This window comes from Diabrotica virgifera, chromosome 6 (genome assembly GCF_917563875.1).
Source record: "Diabrotica virgifera virgifera chromosome 6, PGI_DIABVI_V3a".
Taxonomy (NCBI): Eukaryota; Metazoa; Arthropoda; class Insecta; order Coleoptera; family Chrysomelidae; genus Diabrotica; species Diabrotica virgifera.
Window position 1 is genome coordinate 169,096,091 of NC_065448.1, and position 20,606 is coordinate 169,116,696.

At 33.9% G+C, this 20,606-nt stretch overlaps 1 protein-coding gene across 1 annotated transcript in view; it reads right to left on the reverse strand.

Moving 5' to 3' along the window:
- Nucleotides 1-20,606, reverse strand: part of LOC114328368 (paired box protein Pax-6-like) — a 336,662-nt gene that overhangs the window by 145,386 nt on the left and 170,670 nt on the right. Inside the window, exon 5 of the mRNA XM_050653360.1 lies at nucleotides 12,625-12,859. Within this exon, the coding sequence (XP_050509317.1) occupies nucleotides 12,625-12,859 (235 nt within the window). The remainder of the gene's footprint in view (nucleotides 1-12,624; nucleotides 12,860-20,606) is intronic.

The following is a 20,606-nucleotide window of genomic DNA, read 5'->3' on the forward strand; positions in this document are numbered from 1 at the left end:
CTTCAAATTCTGGATATATGGCGCTATAATATATAGCATATAGAAATATAATAATATAGAAATAGTTTTTCTTGATCAATACACTTCCAGATGAAAAACTAAACATCACGTGTTTAATATTTTTCAAAAACCTACCAAATGACATCCTGTCGTGTTTGGTGGTATTCGACAGGATTTTGGAAAATATTAAACTTGTGTTTTTTGATTTTTCATTTGAGAGTGTTTTTAGATATGTTAAACCATTTCTATAAATTACCTATGGTATCACGATTAATGGTTTTCTGATTATAGCGCCATCTATCCAGAATTCGAAAAATGTCTCGAATAAAAGTTGCTTACTTTTACGTAAGGAATCCAAATCTGCAATTAAAACTGAGGATCTCCATTTAATATTTTAAAGTTACCCCCATCCCACTTTCAGGGGGTCGAGTGGGGGGTCGTGTTTGGTATCATTTGATAGATTTTTAAAAATTATTGAACACATATATTTCATTTTTTCGATTCGATGTTCATTTCGCGAAATATTCAACGGTTCCGCTAATTTTGGGTTGGGACACCATATACATAATACATAAAGTTGATGAAAGAAAAATAAATATAATATGTAGTGAATTATCATTAAAATTTAAAAAACCTACAAAATGAGACTTTATAAGTTAACAACTTACAGTAGTTCCGGAAATGTAATAATGAATTAAACGAATGTAATTTTCAAAAAATCAAAATAACTACTTTACTTTTTTCAATGCAAACAAATTCATGTCGAAATAGTTTTAATGTTATTTCGTAATGGGAAAGTACATCATGTCATGTGACACCTCATTTAAAAGCGTTTGAAATACTGATTACAAAAATGGATAATACCTACATGCGCAAAATTTTGGTCAAATACTTTTTAAACACATTCATTTTTTTCGAATCCTGAGAAAGCTAATACGAGAATTTTTGAAAAATTTAAACGCAGAATAAAATACATATTACATTATTACCGAGGGCCGAAAGTCCATTAGAATAAACAAAAGGTTTCTTGTGAATGATATAGGTACTTGAAATTAAAAATCATACTCAATTTTCTTTTCTTTTTCACCCCTGTAACTTATTCAAATAAACATTATAGAAGTTTTCAGGGACTTTCGTCCCTCGGTAATAATGTAATCTTGCATTTTGTGTTTAAATTTTTTAAAAATACTTATTAGTTTTCTCAGGATTATAAAAAAATGAATGCATTTAAAAAGCATTGGACCGAGATTTTGCACAAGTATTACCTATACATTTTTGTAATCACTAACTCAAAAGCTTTTAAATGAGGTGTCACATGATGTACTTTCCCATATGAAGTTTAAAATTTAATTAATTACCATAATTTTATATGTGGATGATTGCATCCCGCGACATAAATGACTATCTATCGTACTCGTGCATAAATACTCACGTCTATCAAACGTGATATAGAATAAACTTATATAATATACAAGACATACATTTCATGCATATAAGACATAGGTACCTTTTTCCATAAAACTCTCGAAAGTAGAATTGGTATTTACTGCATCATCGTTGATTTGTATCGGACGCACTGAAACATCGCATGACTTGTTTTGAATGCTCTCAGAACTTAAATTTGATCCAAGATCAGTAGGTCTCATAGTATGATCTATCTGATAAGATGTACCTTGTACATATTTATTATCTTCATTACTATTAATATTATCACTATCACCCAAATTACGTTGATTTTTAAAAAAATAATCAGCTATATTGCGACATTTCAATTTTTTACTTTTCAAGTTCTCGGTAGAAGCTTCTTTTCGTTTATTTGACATTTTATAACTCTTCGTAAATCACAAACTATTAATATAAAAAAGAAGAATAAACTCAAAATAATATTAATCACTCTAACAATTTACAAACTAAGATCTGTAAGAATCAGTATTAGAGATGTTACTTGCATCGATAGACAAAATACACTAAGTGACTAATAATTAATAAGCAAAGGGTGTTCTTTTTTTCTGGTCAGCAATCGTTTGAACATAATACATTTATATTTTCGGCAAATTAATATAGTTTTGCTGGGCGCGCTATTTTCGAGAGATTTTCGAAGAATCCGTTATCTGCAACCGATTTTATAATTATACGAGGGTGGACATGCTTAGGTATGTGTTCACAGTATATACATACATATTTGTTTAAATATGCTTATTGTGATCATTTTTAATTCTTAATGTATACCTAAGAATTATAAATTACTCATTTCCGAATACACTGGCGTCACTGGCCCGTTTTAGACAAGTCTCATACTAATAAAATATATTTATATGTAATTCATATAATATTGTAATTTTAAAACATGTATAATTATCCATTTGAAAAATCAATGAATGTTTTTGTAATCTTTATACAGTAAAACCTGTCAGTAACGGCCACTAAAAATGAAAGAAACATTGGCCGATATAGAAAGGTGGCCGGTATTGCCAGTTTTTGTAGTCTACTTATAATTGGTTTGGGGATTTTTTAAACTGGCCGTTAGTACAGGTGGCCGATTTTGGCAGGTGGCCAGTAACACAGGTTTTACTGTAGTAAAACCTGTCAGTAACGGCAACTAAAAATGAAAGAACCATTGGCCGATATAGAAAGGTGGCCGGTATTGCCAGTTTTTGTAGTCTACTTATAATTGGTTTGGGGATTTTTTAAACTGGCCGTTAGTACAGGTGGCCGATTTTGGCGGGTGGCCGGTAACACAGGTTTTACTGTATTATAATTAAAAAAAAATAAATCACTTGGGTTGAGAGGAGGGGCCGATCGCCCCCATCGCCCCCCCCTGGATCCGCCACTGAGTTGAATGTTTTCTCTGTCCGGAATGTCAGATGTAAACAAACGGTATAATACTGCTGCTAGAACGCTATCTTGCTGCACTCCTGCTCCACACAGTTCGTAATATAAAATGGGGTGAAGATCACTGTAAACAGCGGTAATTTACAAACGCATTCCTCTTCATACCCTTCGTCCCGTTGGTTCTCTGTTCTAGCCTAACAATCGGCTCCGTGTAATGAATATGTTTTGCCAATTTTCCTATTTTGTTTGATCTTTGATTTCAATACGAATTTGTTTCTTTTTTCCTTGCCATGATTTACATTCAAACGGCCCCTTGTGTACTGACTGCATAATTATGCAAAACAGTTAAATGAAACGCACGCAAATTATCGCTTTAATGTTTTAAAATATGGAAAATTTTGCTACGGATGTATGGATGGAATGTAAAGGTGAGATTTATAAGAATAATCCAGATCAATCGATTTGACTAACAAAATACTCAGAAAGTAACTGGTGTACGGGTTAGATTACTAAAACGGTAATTCATATGTATTAAAATGAAAGATTGTTTTTAAACAATAAGAATAGACCTAAACTACAAGATTAATTAGCATTTTTTCTTTAACCTATTTTCCTAAAATTGTTTGTAATCTAGATGTCACCTGGTCCATCCTAGCTTTTTTTGGCATGCAATGCCCACTACTTTGTTGTGGCTACAGACTACACTGACTCTGCTTTTCAATAACTGCTCACATAGTTGTGGTTACAGTGCACAACACTAAGCCTTGCCTTGCACAACTTGTCACATTGCAGAAGCTCGAACATTTTAGTCCTCTTGAGCCTTTCTTATCTGGGTTTGATTGACAAGAAGCTAAAGTACTTCATTGTTGCATTGTTGGGATGCTTGTGGAGCCTCTCTTCATGTTTCCTGGCGACTTTCTTAATTTCATTTGGAATAACTCGATTTTAAGTTCTCTACGTAAATCTTCATTCCGAACATTTCAAGGAGCACCTATAATATTTTTTAGTATTCGGTTCTGGAGTAATTCTAAATTTCTATAATTGCTTTTTTTGGTACAGCCCTATAATTGTAGGCCATAGGTCAACACAGATTGCAATATCTGTTTGTTAATCAGTACCTTGTTCTGGATGGAAAGTTGATAGTACCACCTATCAGGCAATACATATTTTTGCACTTTATCTTTAACTATTCAGTTTTCTTTTTAACATATTCCTTCCATTTGAGTTTGACGTTCAGATTTAAACACAGGTATTTCGCTGTTTTCTTATTAGGAACAATGTTGTTGTTTAAGATAATTGGAGGATAATTGATTCTCTTGTTATTACAGTTAATATGAATTGATTTCTCTTCATTAAACTTTATATGCCATTTTTTTGACCAGCGTTCTATGCGTTTTAAATTATTACATTTTGTAGATTCACTATAGCTTCTTTTATAGTTGCTCCTATTGTCAGGACTGCTGTATCATCAGCTTATGTGGCTAGTTGAATGTTTTCTCTTTCCGGAATGTCAGAGTCAGATGTAAACAAACGGTATAATACTGCTCTAAGAACGCTATCTTGCGGTACCCCTGCTCTACGCAGTTCGTGATATAAAATGGGGTGAAGATCACTGTAAACAGCGGTAATTTACAAACGCATTCCTCTTCATACCCTTCGTCCCGTTGGTTCTCTGTTCTAGCCTAACTAGAGTTGCACAAGTTTGACTTGAATGTTTGAACTTGACTTGAGTTTGACTTAATTTCAAGTCAAACTCAAGTCAATCCTTCTGACAAATATTTCAAGTCAAGTCAAACTGGTCAATCGTACAGGTTTGAAAATTCAAACTGTTTGTCAAACTAGTTTGAAAGAGTTTGAAAAATAATTTATTTAGTAGATATACTTTTTTGTCGAGATTGCCATGTTAGTTGCCAATTAAGATAAGAAAATTAATAATACAATGAGTGCCACATAAAAGTAACTTAATACGGGAAGCGATTATAATCAAAATAGGGTCGTAAATTTAAATTTCTTGAAAATGATTCCTGAATGCTTAAACTGCTTGCTGGCAAGTTTCGTTTTATCCAAATAACTTTTTTATATCTGAGTGTTACTAGATTAAAACAAAGAATTCGTTGGATAGTTTCTTTATCATACAAAGTGTAATTTAATCTACTTTGGGAGCGTTCAGGTTCAAGTATTACGTAACGCAAGTTGGGGGGGGGGGGTTATATAAAACGTTACGGCGCCTTACACGGGGAGGGGGGTAGGATGGTTCGAACAGCGCATTACGTAATAGTGATGTAACGAATGTCATTTTTTGAACATTCGCGAATACGAATGCGAATGCGAATATCTAATAACGACATTCGAGAATGCGGATGCGAATGCGAATGCTCAGTTTTTTTTAATTTGTTTTTATTTTTGAAATGTTTTCTAAATTTGTAATGAGAAGTTAAATGATATTTAGTGTAAATCAATCTGAATCAAGCTTTATTACATTATGCCAAATAATAAAACAACGTGAAGGCTGATAATCTGATTATACGAGGTTAAGTTACCTTTTTTTAATAAAAAAGATGAGAAAGAGAATCGATTTTGATTTTATTAATCTAACTTTATTTTCAAATTATTATTTCTCTAGAGTTTCACGATATTCGATAAAAATATCGATATTGTATTGATATCGTATCGAAAACCAATACGATACCGTTACAATACATACCTTAGCAATATTAATGTCGATACGATACTCATTATCTGAAATCAATACAATACTCTTGTATTGTCGATACGCTTGCCTCGATATTATTGAAAATATCGATATCGAGAAAAGAAAATAAAACGCCACAGTTGTTTGATTATATTTTGTGGAATAGGTATTTAGATCATAATTATTTATTACATAAAAGTATAAGTGATCTGCAACCCAAGCATCAGCTGTTATAATATTTTACACTTGAGTGCACGAACTTGAAATTCTTGAGAGTGAGTAAATGTCTGTTATGATTACACTGTTTATATCATGTGGAATTTGTAGCAATATTATGGAAGTAAGTGATGATGGCTCAAAAATAATTTTTAAAAATACTGAATTCGATTTATTCCGAATCTCCGGGGATTTCCCTATATTTTCAAAAGTAGTTTTTAAACAATACAGCATTATAAGTATTTGTTGACTTTCAAAGAAGCATTCAGCCATATTCAATCTTTATAAGAATATACATATCAGTTATAAGCAATATTGCTATCGTATCGAAATCAATATCAATACGATATTTTTATAAGACAGTATTGCCGATATCGATACTCGATACGATACTTCATTGGCATAACCAATACAATACTCAATACTTAAAAAGCATCGATATTGTATCGTATCGTGAAGCTCTATATTTCTCTGATATTCATATTCGCAAAACATTCGCACAAATTTTGCGAATGCGAACGCGAATGCGAATATGCAAAAAGATGCGGATATTCCCGAATGCGAATACGAATATTCGTTACATCACTATTACGTAACATTGTTTTTTTAACTTAAATAAAAAAAAACTACCGAATCACAATCTTCCACCTTTTCAACTTTCGTTTATATTTTACATAGAACCCCTGGATTGTATTATATTGTCCCCTCACCTCCGCTCATGTTACAATAGGACAAAATAGTATTCAAGTGAAAAAATCTTAAAATTTGTATTTAGCAGTGAAGCACAGTAACATGTGTCTCAATGGACAGCTCAAAATAAAATGATTTGGAATTTTTATGACTTTCTTTTATTAAAAAAGGCATTTAAGGGTAAGGGCCAGTTAGAAAAAACATCTGGTAACCAATCTGCTAGTTCACTCGAAAATACAATACAAACGTATTGCTGTATATTTGTTGGTATTTCTTTAAAATTCAAATATAACCATTGGGTTATTAGACCTGGATCCTGCGTACCAAAAAAAGTTGATTAATAGCAAGCGGAAAATTTGTTAATAGCTTAACGGTGCCTAGTCGGACAAACTTAGATGTACGGGAACACTGGAACGGTGGAAGTTTTAATTGTGGAACAGTTTAATAATTTGGAACGTCAGATTACGAAAACGTCCCATGTATTTTGTCGGACATAACATTCAATTGATTTGTTACCATTTCATTAAACTCTCATGCAAAAATCAGACTGCTATTACTAACCAACATGATTCCTGTCATTTGACATGTTCTTCATGTTCCACTCATTAAAATGCCCAGTTGGTGATAAACACCAGTCTGATTTTTGCATGAGAGTTTAATGAAAGGGTAACAAATCAATTGGATGTTAATCAATCGAAAGTTCTATCCGACAAAATACATGGAACGTTTACGTAGTCTGACGTTCCAAATTTTTAACCTGTTCCACAATTAAAACTTCCCCTGTTCCAGTGTTCCCATACATCAAAGTTTGTCTGACTAGACACCGTTAAGCTATTAACAAATTTTCAGCTTGCTATTAATCAACTTTTTTTTGGTACGCGGGATCCAGGTCTATATGGTTTTACCTACATTTATCTACAATTTAAATTTCTTTCGGAGACAGGCTACAAATGTTGGGTTTAAATTTTTAAAAAATTAATGTATAAATATGCATTAATAGTATGGTATAACTTATAACTAGACCCAAACCCAGACATCCAAAGTGAAAGTTATTGTCCAACACCAAATGGTTCTATATGGTCCACATAATGTTAAGAAAAAAGTTACACACACCATTTTGAGCGTCGGGTTTGGGGGGAGAGGGGAAGAAATAGGTAAATTTTCGGTAAAGAAATCGGAATATTTCTAAAACTATGCGGTTTCTAAAGGATTCTACATATAATTTAAAACAAAAAGGTCCTATACATATTTGTTATAAAATCAACGGTTCCAGAGTTACGGAGGGTGAAAAGTGGAAGTTTTCGATACTTTTTATATTTTTTGGGAAATTTATAATATTATTACTGATGAAAGAAATTTTCTTTAACAGGATTGTGTTTTGTAAATAAAAATTGCTATTTCAGTGGCATGTTAGTGATAAGCCCTCGAAGAAATGTCAATCTCACCACCCAAAATCATCATCAATTGCCCAAAAAATATAAAAAATATCGAAAACCTCCACTTTTCACTCTCCGTAACTCTGGAAGCGTTGATTATATAACAATTATATATAGGACCTTTTTTGTTTTAAATTTTATGTAGAACAATTTTGTATAGAACATTGTTTACGCTAAAGTATAGTTTTAGAAATATTGACGAAAAACGTAAAAAAAATACTAATTTACCGCTTTCTCCCCAATCTCCTCTCCAACCCGGACGCTCAAAATGGTGCAACTTTTTACTGCACAATATGTGGACCATATAGAACAATTTGGTGTTGGAGGAAGACTCTTTCTTTGGATGTTTGGGTTAGGCCTTTTTTTGACCACTTATACTATACTACCTCCGTAACTTTGGAACCGTTCATTTTAGAAGGATTATGCAATGGGCCTTTTTTTATTTCAAATTGAATGTAGAACATTTTTGTATAAAAGGTTGTTCATGCTAAATCGCATAGTTTTAAAAATATTGACGAAAAACGTAAAAAACTACGAATTTACCGATTTCTCCCCCCTCTTCCCTTCAAACCCGACGCTCAAAATGGTGTGACTTTTTTCTGAACATTATGTGGACCATATAGAACAATTTGGTGTTGATGATAACTTTCACTTTGGATGTCTGGTTTATGCCATTATTTGGATCAATTGTATCATACTATAAGACGCTATAAGCTTTCTTAATAATTATTATCCTAACTGGCGCGCTTATTGGGTTTTATTTGTCTGTCTGCGGTTTAAATATCATATCAGCCAATACATTTCTGTTTATTGAAATTTGTCAAAAAATTTTTTTTGGACTTTGTTGGGATTGGGGGATTTCCCCTACCCCTCCCCCACCCATTACTCCCCCCCGTTGATCCGCCACTGAACAAATAAACACGTTGCGTAATATTCAAACTTTTCAAACTGTTTGAAGATGTTTGAATTCAAGTCAAACCTAAAGATATCGAAATCAAGTCAAGTCAAACTTTTTTATATAAAAAGTTTGATTTTCAAGTCAAGTCAAGTTTGTTGAGTAAAATCAAACTAGTTTGACTTGATGCATCTCTAAGCCTAACAATCGGCTCCGTGTATATAATGAATATGTTTTGCCAATTTTCCTATTTTGTTTGATCTTTGATTTCAATACGAATTTGTTTCTTTTTTCCTTGCCATGATTTACATTCAAACGGCCCCTTGTGTACTGACTGCATAATTATGCAAAACAGTTAAATGAAACGTACGCAAATTATCGCTTTAGTGTTTTAAAATTGCTGTATTTTTCACGGAGTTTTAACATATTACTAGGGATGTAGGAATGGGATGTAAAGGTGAGATTTAGAAGAATAAGCCAGGTCAACGGATTTCTTTTTTTTTCTGCTTTTTGTGTAGACATGACTCTACTTTTTGTTTTTTCAATGTGTCTCGTGTAAGTTGGCGTTCCATCGTTTTCCGATCGTCTTCCTATTGGGGAACCGTCGGGGAACCGATTTTTGAAGGGGTTTCATCTCTGCTGTTTCTAGCATTCTTTTTGTCCTGTGTCAAGTAGTGTTTCTTCAGCGTATGTCATTATTGGTCTGATGGCTGTTGTCCCTCTCCAAATTATTCGAACAGAGGATTGTTCGAAATCAAAAAGTCCGTCTTATGTTGATCTAAACAAAGCACACGACAGAAAAAATTAAAGAAGAATGTAGTAGTATGAAAACACCTTAACCAACAAACTATCCTATAGGTACTTTGTGTTTCGCATATGATCACGTGATCATGGTCCACGATAACGAGACCTTAAATACGTTAAGTACCCTTTCAGACTAAGACACTGGTGTCTGACACCGGTGTCCTCCACCGGTGTTCAATTGTAGCAATGCATTGGTGAGCCACTAAAATCAGCCAGACACTCAAAGTCTGAGATAACAAAGTCCGAGTCTGAACAACTCGGAGAAAAGATGAGAAAATTCTTTAAAAGCCACAATATCTCTTCGTATACTAGCTACGTCATCTCTTTTCTGTTTTATAATATGTATTGAGTTTTGGACCTTGAAAGAAAATTTACAAATAAAGAGGTCCTTAGAAGAAAAAAATAGAACCAAGATATACTACGCAGAATTAAATATCGAAAGCAACAATACTTCGGACACATTATGCGAAATTAGAGCTTCACGATACGATACAATATCAATACCTTTTAAGGTTATGCCAATGAAGTATCGTATCGAGTATCGATATCGGCAATACTTTCTTATAAAAATATCGTATTGATATTGATTTCGATAGGATATCGATACAATACTCGATAAAATATCGACATAAAAAGGATTATACATCTGAGCTGTGTAGGCCCCTTATGCCCACTTTTGCATGCTTGGCAAATGGACATTATTCTAAAAATATTAAGAATATTGCTTATAACTTATATGTATATTCTTATAAAGATTGAATATGGATGAATGCTTCTTTGAAAAGTCGACAAATACTTACTAATTCTGTCTTGTTTAAAAACTACTTTTGAAAATATAGGAAAATCCGCGGAGATTCGCAATAAATCGCAATTCAGTATTTGTTAAAAATTATTTTTGTCATCATCACTTACTTCCATAATATTGCCACAAATGCCACATGATATAAACAGTGTAATCATAACAGACATTTACTCACTCTCAAGAAGAATTTCAAGTTCATGCACTCAAGTGTAAAATATTATAACAGCTGATGCTTGGGTTTCAGATCACTTATACTTTTATGTAATAAATAATTATGATCTAAATACCTATTCTACAAAATATAATCAAACAACTGTGGCGTTTTATTATGTTTTTCTCTCGATATCGATATTTTCAATAATATCGAGGCAAGCGAATCGACGATACAAGAGTATTGTATTGATTTCAGATAATGAGTATCGTATCGACATTAATATTGCTAAGGTATGTATTGCATCGGTATCATATTGGTTTTGGATACGATATCAATACAATATCGATATTTTTATCGAATATCGTGAAACTCTACTGCGAAATGAATCCAGATCTGCCCTCTTACAAGCAATCCTGTAGGGAAAAAAATTAGAAGGCGAGGTAGCGAGGTCAAAGAAGAAGAACAGCCTGGTTAAAGAGTCTCACAAGCTGGTTTAACACAAGACCTGCGCAGCTTTTCCACGTTGCTGCAGACAAGATAAAGACTGTTATGATGATCGTCAATATTTGTCGCGGATAGGCACATCCGGAAAAATAATACATACTACAATAGTAAAACAATTCAAAGACAAGGGTCTTGAAATAATTATAAAGGAGACTCAATATATGAGTTTTGGTGAAGAATACTCATATTTGAGTGTCACACTCAAATACGGCTATATACAAGTACATAGCTGATTTTATAAAATTAATGTGAAATATTTTAATATTGAACAGTTAACGAACAAGATAATATTAAAATAATTATAAGGCACTCGGTGGAGTGGCGACAGAAGTGAAAACTTCTGGCGAACCAAACTCATTCGGGTTCACACTCCTTCCCTCCGGGGTCCGGACAAATAATCCCGGACAAAAAATCCCCACAAAAAATCCCGGACAAATAATCCCCACAAATTTTTTTGTACAAAATATCCCCACAAAAAATCCCGTACAAAAAATCCCCAACAAATATTTCCTGCCTAATAGTTATCTAAAAGTTTTCCCGAAATTTTAACAAATTTCGAATTCCAATTCCATGCTGAAAACTTCAAATTTTACATGACAAAAGAGTGTGAGTTTTTTCAAAAATTATGGAAGATATGGGAACTGAGCTAAGGCCCCGTTTTCATGTCAGGCGCTTAACGTGCCTTTTGATAACGCGCGATTACAACTACATACATTTTACTGAAGACCGTTCACATGCTAACGCGCGTTTTAGGTCATTATGACGCGCGTTGGCATGTGAACGGTCTCAAGTAAAATGTATGTACGAATAGTTGTAATTGTAAAACGGGGCCTTAGTTCATTCCCCATATTTTCCACGATTTTTTAAAAAACTCACACTTTTTTGTCATGTATGAACAAATAGAGTTAACAAAAATATAACACAAATAAAGTTTTCAGCATGGAACTGGAATTCGAAATTTGTTAAAATTTCAGGAAAACTTTTAGAGAACTATTCGACAGCAAATATTTCTTGGGGATTATTTGTCCGGGATTTTTTGTGGGGATTTTTTGTCCGGTGATTATTATTTGTCCGGGGATAATTTGTGGGGATTTTTTTGTCCGGGATTATTTGTCCGGGGATTATTTGTCCTAGCTTCATCTCACCGTAGCGATGACGGTCGCGAGTTCAATGCTTTTTCCCATCCAAAAAGAAGTGCTATATTATATACGCGTTGCGTACATCCTATGCTATTTATTTAAACATACACATAACATATATCCGTAAAAAATTTATTTCGGCGAAGGGATGATGGTCGCGTACTTAATGCTTTTTACCCATCCAAAATTGCACAACATCTCTAAAGAAGTTTTCACTTCAAAAATTTATTTTGCTGAAGCGATCACGGTCGCGATGACGGTCACTAATTAATACCTTATCCACATACAAAATGTGCACAACGTCTCTAAAGAAGTTTTCATTACAAAAATTTATTTCGCCGAATCGATGACGGTCGCGATGACGGTCGCTAATTTAATACTTTTTCCCATCCAGAAAGTGCACAACATCCCTAAAGAAGTTTTCACTTCAAAAATATATCTTGATCTCTAATTGACTTACCTTTCTTGGAAACAATGTCGTCGGATAAAATGGAAGGTTGCGGACTGAGCGGTTGTAAATGGAAAGCTGTATTTGCACTAGAATACCACGAGGATGGAGATCGCCAACTTGTCTGATTTCCATTTAATAACCTGAGTTTGTCGTAGACGTTATCGTTACCACTAGACACGGGAGGCGATGAGTTTTGTTCTTTTTGTGCGGCTAAATTACGTAATACCCTGTTGATTGATGATACCTGGAAAAAATGATAATATTAGAAATCTGGAAAATGGTTGTGCTGATACATTTTATTTCAATATAAGAATTACACGCACCTACTGAGCTTAGAAATGAATATAAAAAGTATTAAGATTGCATGCAAGTTTCTGGAATTCATTTTACAAAGGGCGCCGTATACCTAATGCATTAATGCAATTTTTTTATTTCGCCAACTTCAACCATTCTAAATCCTTTTAGTGTTTCCTTGGCAGACAGTCCTGCATCTTGTATTTCGGCTATTACTTTATTATACATGCTTTTGGTCACAACATTGTAGCGACTTTCTTTCTTCTCGCTCTGTTTCTTTTCTAAAATCTTTTCCAAAAAACGTTTTTTCCACGTTCGTATATCTCTGCTCTCAACCTGAACTTCGACTTAATCACTCATGGTGAATAATACAGAGTCTTCTTCTTTTGGTGCCTATTCTTTTCGAATATTGGCGATCATTCTGGCTATAATTATTTTATTAACTGATCCTTTAAAGAGATTAGTTGTTGTTGTGGAGAACCATTTCCTCACACACGGTAGTGTAATATAACCAATAAAAAGGATGCAGAAAAATCAACAGTTGCACACACTAGTTTGTTACCGACCGGCCGCCTTCGTCTGACTCTACCTCGAACAAGCCAAATCGTATTTGTCTCTCAACGATTTTAACTGGTATTCGCTAGTAACTCCAGTAAAAACTAGTTTTAACTAGTATAAACTATTCTAAATGAAAGTTCGGGATTTCTAGTTTTAATTGAATTTAGCAGTCAAATGTAGTTTTGACTAGTTAAAACTAGAATTGTCTAAAGCGCACAGTCACAACTAGTCTTCCTAGTAAATTTGGGCTTTAACTGGAATCAGGTTTTAACGGTAACATATACATAGTGATCATTTTGCGACAAAGTCCCTTATATCTGCTATTATTGGAGATCCAAACAAAGTTAGTTACAAAAATAAAAGGTAGCTGTAAGCTTCACCTTTTAAAATTACTTACGAATGTACATGGCATTCCATAACACTGTACCCCATCAAATATATTGTTCAAGCCCCACGTTGGGTGCCAATGTGCAAAAAATAGCAACCAATGTGTAGCACTGAAGCTACGATCTAGCTAGATTATTGGGTGCCTATTGTGTAACAATAAAATGACACCTCAGTCTTGTAACTATAAAACAACACTTGGGATGTCATTGGTTTTGAAATTGTGTTGGAATTTGCTATCTTTTTTACACTAACATTGGCTTCTTTCTTAAATATTATAGATAACCATTTTTATGATATCGGAATAGCTCGCAATAAATTGAAGAAGAATGAAAAAGGCAGCCTTAAATTCGTATTTCTGACTAGTTGGTCGTCATCAGTACAGTGCAGCCAAGTTTAAAAAAGTAGAATAAATTTGGAAAATGATCAATACAAAAAACGCATCAGAAAGCAACTCAACCAATTTGCAGTAATAATAGTAAATAGTAGGAGCCCTGAGTTCCAGAACATCAAACTAGTAAGTCAAATTCTGCAAGCAAGCTAAGAGAGTCATTAATATTCAGCTCAGCGGGGTGGTATTCTTCAATGTGTGAAATTCTATCAACAAGCGATCTACCTGTTTTATGAAATGATCCCTTGTTTATTTAAGTACACATTTCCATCAATAATACCCCGCTGTGCTGAATATTACTAGATTTTTTAGTTTGCTTGAAGAACTATACCATGGAGGAATACGTTTTTTGAAGTTATACTTCTTTACCGGCGATATGAAGGTGAATTTTTATATGTTAAAACCTATGATCCCGGCGCATGCGCATTATAACTTTGTTCTGATTGGATGTTCAAATGACATGTCAAAAATTATTCAATATGGCGTCTGTGGCACAGCTGTACGTAGTTTGATTATTTATGGTAGTTGCGCTTTGAAATTTGTGGGAAAAGAAACAAAGTTAGTTAATAGTTATACTGCTTTTTTAAATAGTTTTCATACACCTATATTTTTGGACTTTTGGACTATTTTGGACAAGGAAAACTCATTCTAATTTGGTAAGTAGTTTTTATTATAATCATATTGTAATTATACATTTGGATTAGGTTGGAATAAATTTATTTTCTCAAGAATGGGGATTTTAGAGAGAAATCCCAAATTAGGACCGATTTTTATTTTTAAATTATGATTTTTTGGCGTAGATTTATTTATCTAGTAGGTATGTAATGCTTTGATTTACATACTTAGTTTGATTACCAACAAAAGTTCTACCAATCTTCATCTAATATATTGTTTTCTTACTGTTTTGTTATATTTTAATATTTTCTTCCACAAAATTTAAACTACATAATTTAATTATATTCAAAACAACTGTCAAACAGTAAAACGTTCAGTTACCCTATTTTTCCACATGACAAATAATGTGGAATTGGACGAGTGAGTCTAGGCTTCGATTACGAATCAAAGCGCCACGAAATTCACGGGTTCGATTCCCGATTCAAGTTTTTATTTTTTTATTTTTTTATGCATTTTATGATTGTAAGTATATTTGTTATATAATCTTTTTTTCAGAAAATGCGTATTTAAAATTTTTGCCAACAATTATTATCGTTCAGAAATAATTTTTTCTTTGTGGCATTTTTCAATGTGTTTGTGTGCGTGTTATTCTTTTATTTTTTTAAATTTTTGGTTTTGTCTTAAAAATCACATAATATGTAGTAGAAGTATAACTTCTTACGTGCGTACAAAGTACACACACATTCTTTTTTTTTAAGATCATTTTCCTTTATTTTACTTTTTATTACTTGGCTGCACCGTACTGACCACGGTACTGACTGATGACCAACTAGCCAGAAATATGTAATTAAGGCTGCCTTTTTCATTCTTATAGCATAGCATATACAGTGCGTTGGAATAAGTGTTACCCCCCCACCCTTATTAACTTATTTATTCTTAATACATAAGCACAACGCTCGGACAGGTCGATTTTTAAAATAATCATAGTATATTATAGCATCAATGTCTCGAACTTTACGCGATCCCTCTTCAGGTGACAAGCATAAAATTGATTTTTTTTTTAATGAGAAAGTAGGTACATCATGTGACACCTCATTTAAAAGCTTTTGGAATACAGATTACAAAAATGTATAAGACTTTGATTCTTTTTGAGAGCGTAGTCGCAAAATTTCGGTCGAATTCTTTTTAAACTCATTATTTTTTTCAAATCCTGAGAAAACTAATAGCTACTTTTGAAAAATTTAAACGCAGAATGAAAGACTATAATTACCGAGGGCTGAAAGTCCCTTACAGTAAACAAAAAGTTTCGTTTGAATGATATATTTGAATTTAAAAATCAGACTAAATTTTCTCATTTTTTTCACCCCTGTGACTGATTAAAATAAACATTATAGAAGTTCTTAGGGACTTTCGACCCTCGAGACTACTGTAATATTTCTTTCTGTGTTTAAATTTTTCAAAAATACTTATTAGTTTTCTCAGGATTCGAAAAAAATTAATGCATTTAAAAATAATTCGACCAAAATTTTGCGCCTATGCTCTCAAAAAGGATTAAAGTATTATACATTTTTGTAATCAGTATTTCAAAGGCTATTAAATGAGGTGTCACATGATTTTCCATTAAAAAAAAATCAAAGTTATGCCTGTCACTTGAAGAGTACTCACGTAAAGTTCGAAACATTGATGCTACAATATACTATGATAATTTTAAGACTTTGGCTTCAGGGGCGATTTTTTACGGCGCGATAATTTACGGCGCCCATTGGTTTGACTACTTCCTCCAACAATTTTAGGTGAAATCATTTATCGCGCCGTAAAAAATCGCCCGTTTGGCCAAAGCGTAAAAATCGACCTGTCCGAGCGTTTTGCTTATGTGCTAAAAATAAATAAGTTAATAAGGGTAACACTTATTCCAGTGCACTGTATTTATTGCGAGCTATGCCGACATCCTTTGCATTATTTTCTATTTACTCGCAAAAAAAATCATATACCATTATTAATATAATAATTTTTTCATTAAATTTGACCATCCTTTAGGTGCATTCAACAGGATATAATTCGAGCTATATATTAAAATATCTTTTTAATCTCCAACTTTAATATCGTAATCAGTTTTTTGGTTGAGAGATCAACAATGTACTCAAATGCGTGAGACGTGTGCCCGACACGTGTTCTATCCCAGATTATTGCACATTGCGATTTTTAAACGCTTCCCCTTTTACTCTACAGCTTTTCCGACAGATTTTATCTTCATAGATAATACTTAATAATACATAGCTTAGATTTCATATTTCGACGGACGATTTTGAATGTAATTTTGACTGCGGTGGATGGGAATCTTGTAAATGTAATAAATCGTTGCTTTTTACAAGTTATCATTCCCTATTACCCTAATTCCCAAAGGGTATAGGCGCAAAATGTCGCGCCAATCTTCTGTTTTACATCAATGCAGTAATTTCCGATAATTTAATCCTGAGAAAACTTATACTTTTTTTTTGAAAAATTTAAATGCAGAATGAAAAATTGCATTATTACGAGGGCCGAAAGTACCTGAGAACTTCTATAATGTTTATTTTAATAAGTTACAGGGGTGAAAAAAAAAGAAAATGTACTGTGCTGAAAAAAATGTATTCGCGATGTCACAATGACGACCTCTCGTGGATTTCGGCTGAACTAGCTTCGAGGGTATTTTTAATGTCAAACGCTCAACGAGAAGAGCGCCCATATAAAAATTTTTAGGGGGGGGGGACCAAACGTATTTTTTGACAAAAATACGTTTGTCTGTATATGTATATACAATACAAATTTAAGTTTTTGTTCTTTCCCGAAAAGCTAGGGGGGCACGGCCCCCTCTTGCCCATGCTCAGCCTATGCTCAGCGCACATGCATTTGAAACAAATAGGTAATATTAATTATTTTAATGTCCGACTCGTATAATATTTGACAAATAATGACATGATTTCGAAGTCAGTTAAGTATGATATAATGCCCTAGGGCGTTATGTTGAAAAATAACGCCCTTGGGCATTAAATTTAAATAACTAGTCAAATACTGTCAACTTGACAAATAACAACCTAAGTAAAACTATGGTTACCACAATTACGTTACGACTATTGCTGATAAATGTACTTGTTTGAAAACTAATTAATTCAAAATTCATTCAAATTTTTGCATATAAAGAATTTTAGTCGGACATTAAACGTTGAAGGCACCACGGGTTTTATAGGTAATATCGCTTTCGGGCAACGTATATCCCTCGGGCCAAAGGCCCTCGGTATATATACCATTGACCTCAAGCGTTATTATCTTTATAATACCCTTGATACCTTAATAACTATTTTTTAATGTTTTAAATTAATTATTGGGTAATATAAAAGGGTTAACATTGAATATTCACTTGTCAATTAAAGTTGGAGTCGATGTTGTTTATAAAATTTTGTATGTAGGTAAAATGTTTCAATTCGCAATGTTAATCACAATGAGGACCTCGAATAATATCCCGAATAAAGTACGTGCCTCCTAGTGGCGGGATACGGGCAACAATACACTGGCTTATAGGGCAGTCCTTACAGTAGGGATCCTGGCCTATACAGAAAAATGCAGGCGGGTGTGGGGTAATACTGCACTTTGGTTGCATTGGTGGTGTATTGGCTAAACGTGCAGGGCAGGGTACGGTGCTGATAGAAAAGGCATTCAGGCATCAAATATCCAAAAATCTTTTCAGGCCATAATAATGAAAAAACTTTCTCCAAACGCAATAAAAAACTTATACTGAAATGATGGCATCTCCTGAGGTAAAATGATCCGGAAGTAAAATGAGCCTCCGTTCGGATCTCCGGGTGAGGACTATCTTAGGGGGAACACCATTACAGGTTAGAAAAATCAGGATAGGGTCTTGGAATCTTGGTAGTCTTACAGGTAAGAGTCTGGAGTTAGTGGATGCGCTCAAACGAAGAAGAGTTCAAATTGCTTGTATTCAAGAAACTAGGTGGAAAGGACAACGGGCGAAAGAACTAGGTGATGGATATAAATTGTGGTATGTAGGGAGAAAGAAGAGCTTTGTATGATCAATTAGGAGACGTACTGAGTGATATTTCAGCAGAGGAGAAAGTTATAATAGGAGGTGATTTCAATGCACATGTGGGCCAAGCCAAGACAGGATATGAAACAATACATGGGGGTTTAGGCTTTGGAACTAGAAATGAAGCTGGAGATGACATGCTAGAATTAGCAAAAGCATTGGATATGGCCATTGTTAACACATTCTTTAAAAAGAGAGAAACTCAACTTATTACCTACAAAAGTGGACAACATCAATCCTAAATAGACTACTTCATGATAAGGAAAGAAGATATACGTGAATGCAAGGACTGCAAGGTAATAGTTAGTGAGACAGTAAGCCAACAACATAAAATGCTTGTTCTGGACATCGAAGTAAAAAAGCGAAACTAAACAAAAATATCGGAGAGGACCACAAAAAATCAAGTGGTGAATGCTAAAAGATGAGAAGGAAGGTATATTCAGGGAAAGAATAGTAGAAAAAATATGTTGGAACATGAAAGGAAGCCCTAACACAATTTGGAGAAAAATGGTCAATATTATTAGAGAGACGGCTATTGAAATACTTGGGAAAACGTCAGGAAAGAAGTTTGAGGATAAAGAGACTTGGTGGTGGTCAAATGAAGTACAAGGAAAAATAAAAGAGAAGGGAAAATTATATAAAAAGTGGCAAGAAACCAGATCGGACATAGATCTTCTAAACTATATGGTCGCCAAAATGGAAGCGAAAGTAGCAGTAGCTAAAGCTAAAGCAAAAGCGTATTCAAACCTATACGATCAACTTGATACCAGGGAAGGCGAAGCAAAAATATATAAAATAGCCAAACAGAGAGCAAAGAAAGCAAGAGATTTTAATCAGACTAGATGTATCCGAGATGAAAATAATAAAATACTAATTCACGAAAAGGATGTCAAAAAGAGATGGAGAAAGTATTTTGACAGTTTATTAAATGAAGAATTTGACAGACAGCCTGTGGAGTGAACGGAGACAGTAACAGCAATGGTTACCAGAATAACAAACGAGGAAGTGGCTCAAGCGCTTCAAAAAATAAAGAAAGGAAAAGCAGTCGGACCAGATGATATTCCTGGGGAAGTATGGAGAGCATTGGGAGAGACAGGAATAAGGTGGCTAGCAGGTCTATTTAATAGAATTATGGAAGTTGGACAAATGCCAGACGAATGGAGAAGCAGTATATTAGTACCTGTCTACAGAAACAAGGGAGACATACAACAATGCACAAACTACAGGGCTATAAAACTACTTAGCCACACCATGAAAATATGGGAGAGAGTAATTGATAGACGGATACGTGAAGAAACCGAAATATCCGATAATCAATTTGGCTTTATGCAGGGCAGATCAACAACAGATGCGATTTTCATTGTAAGGCAACTGGTGAAAAAATACAGGAATAAAGAGACCAACGCTCATATGGTATTCATTGATCTTGAGAATGCATATGATAGAGTTCCTCGAGAGATTCTGTGGTGGGCACTCAATAAGAAAGGAGTCCCTGGCGAATATGTAAAGATTGTGAGAGATATGTATGAGGGAGTAACGACTAGTGTTTGGACAGGTGTGGGGAGATTGATAAATTTCAGGTGAAAGTAGGATTGCACCAAGGCTCGGTGCTTAGTCCTTATTTATTCTCATTAGTTTTGGACCAGATAACAGCTAAACTACAGGGTA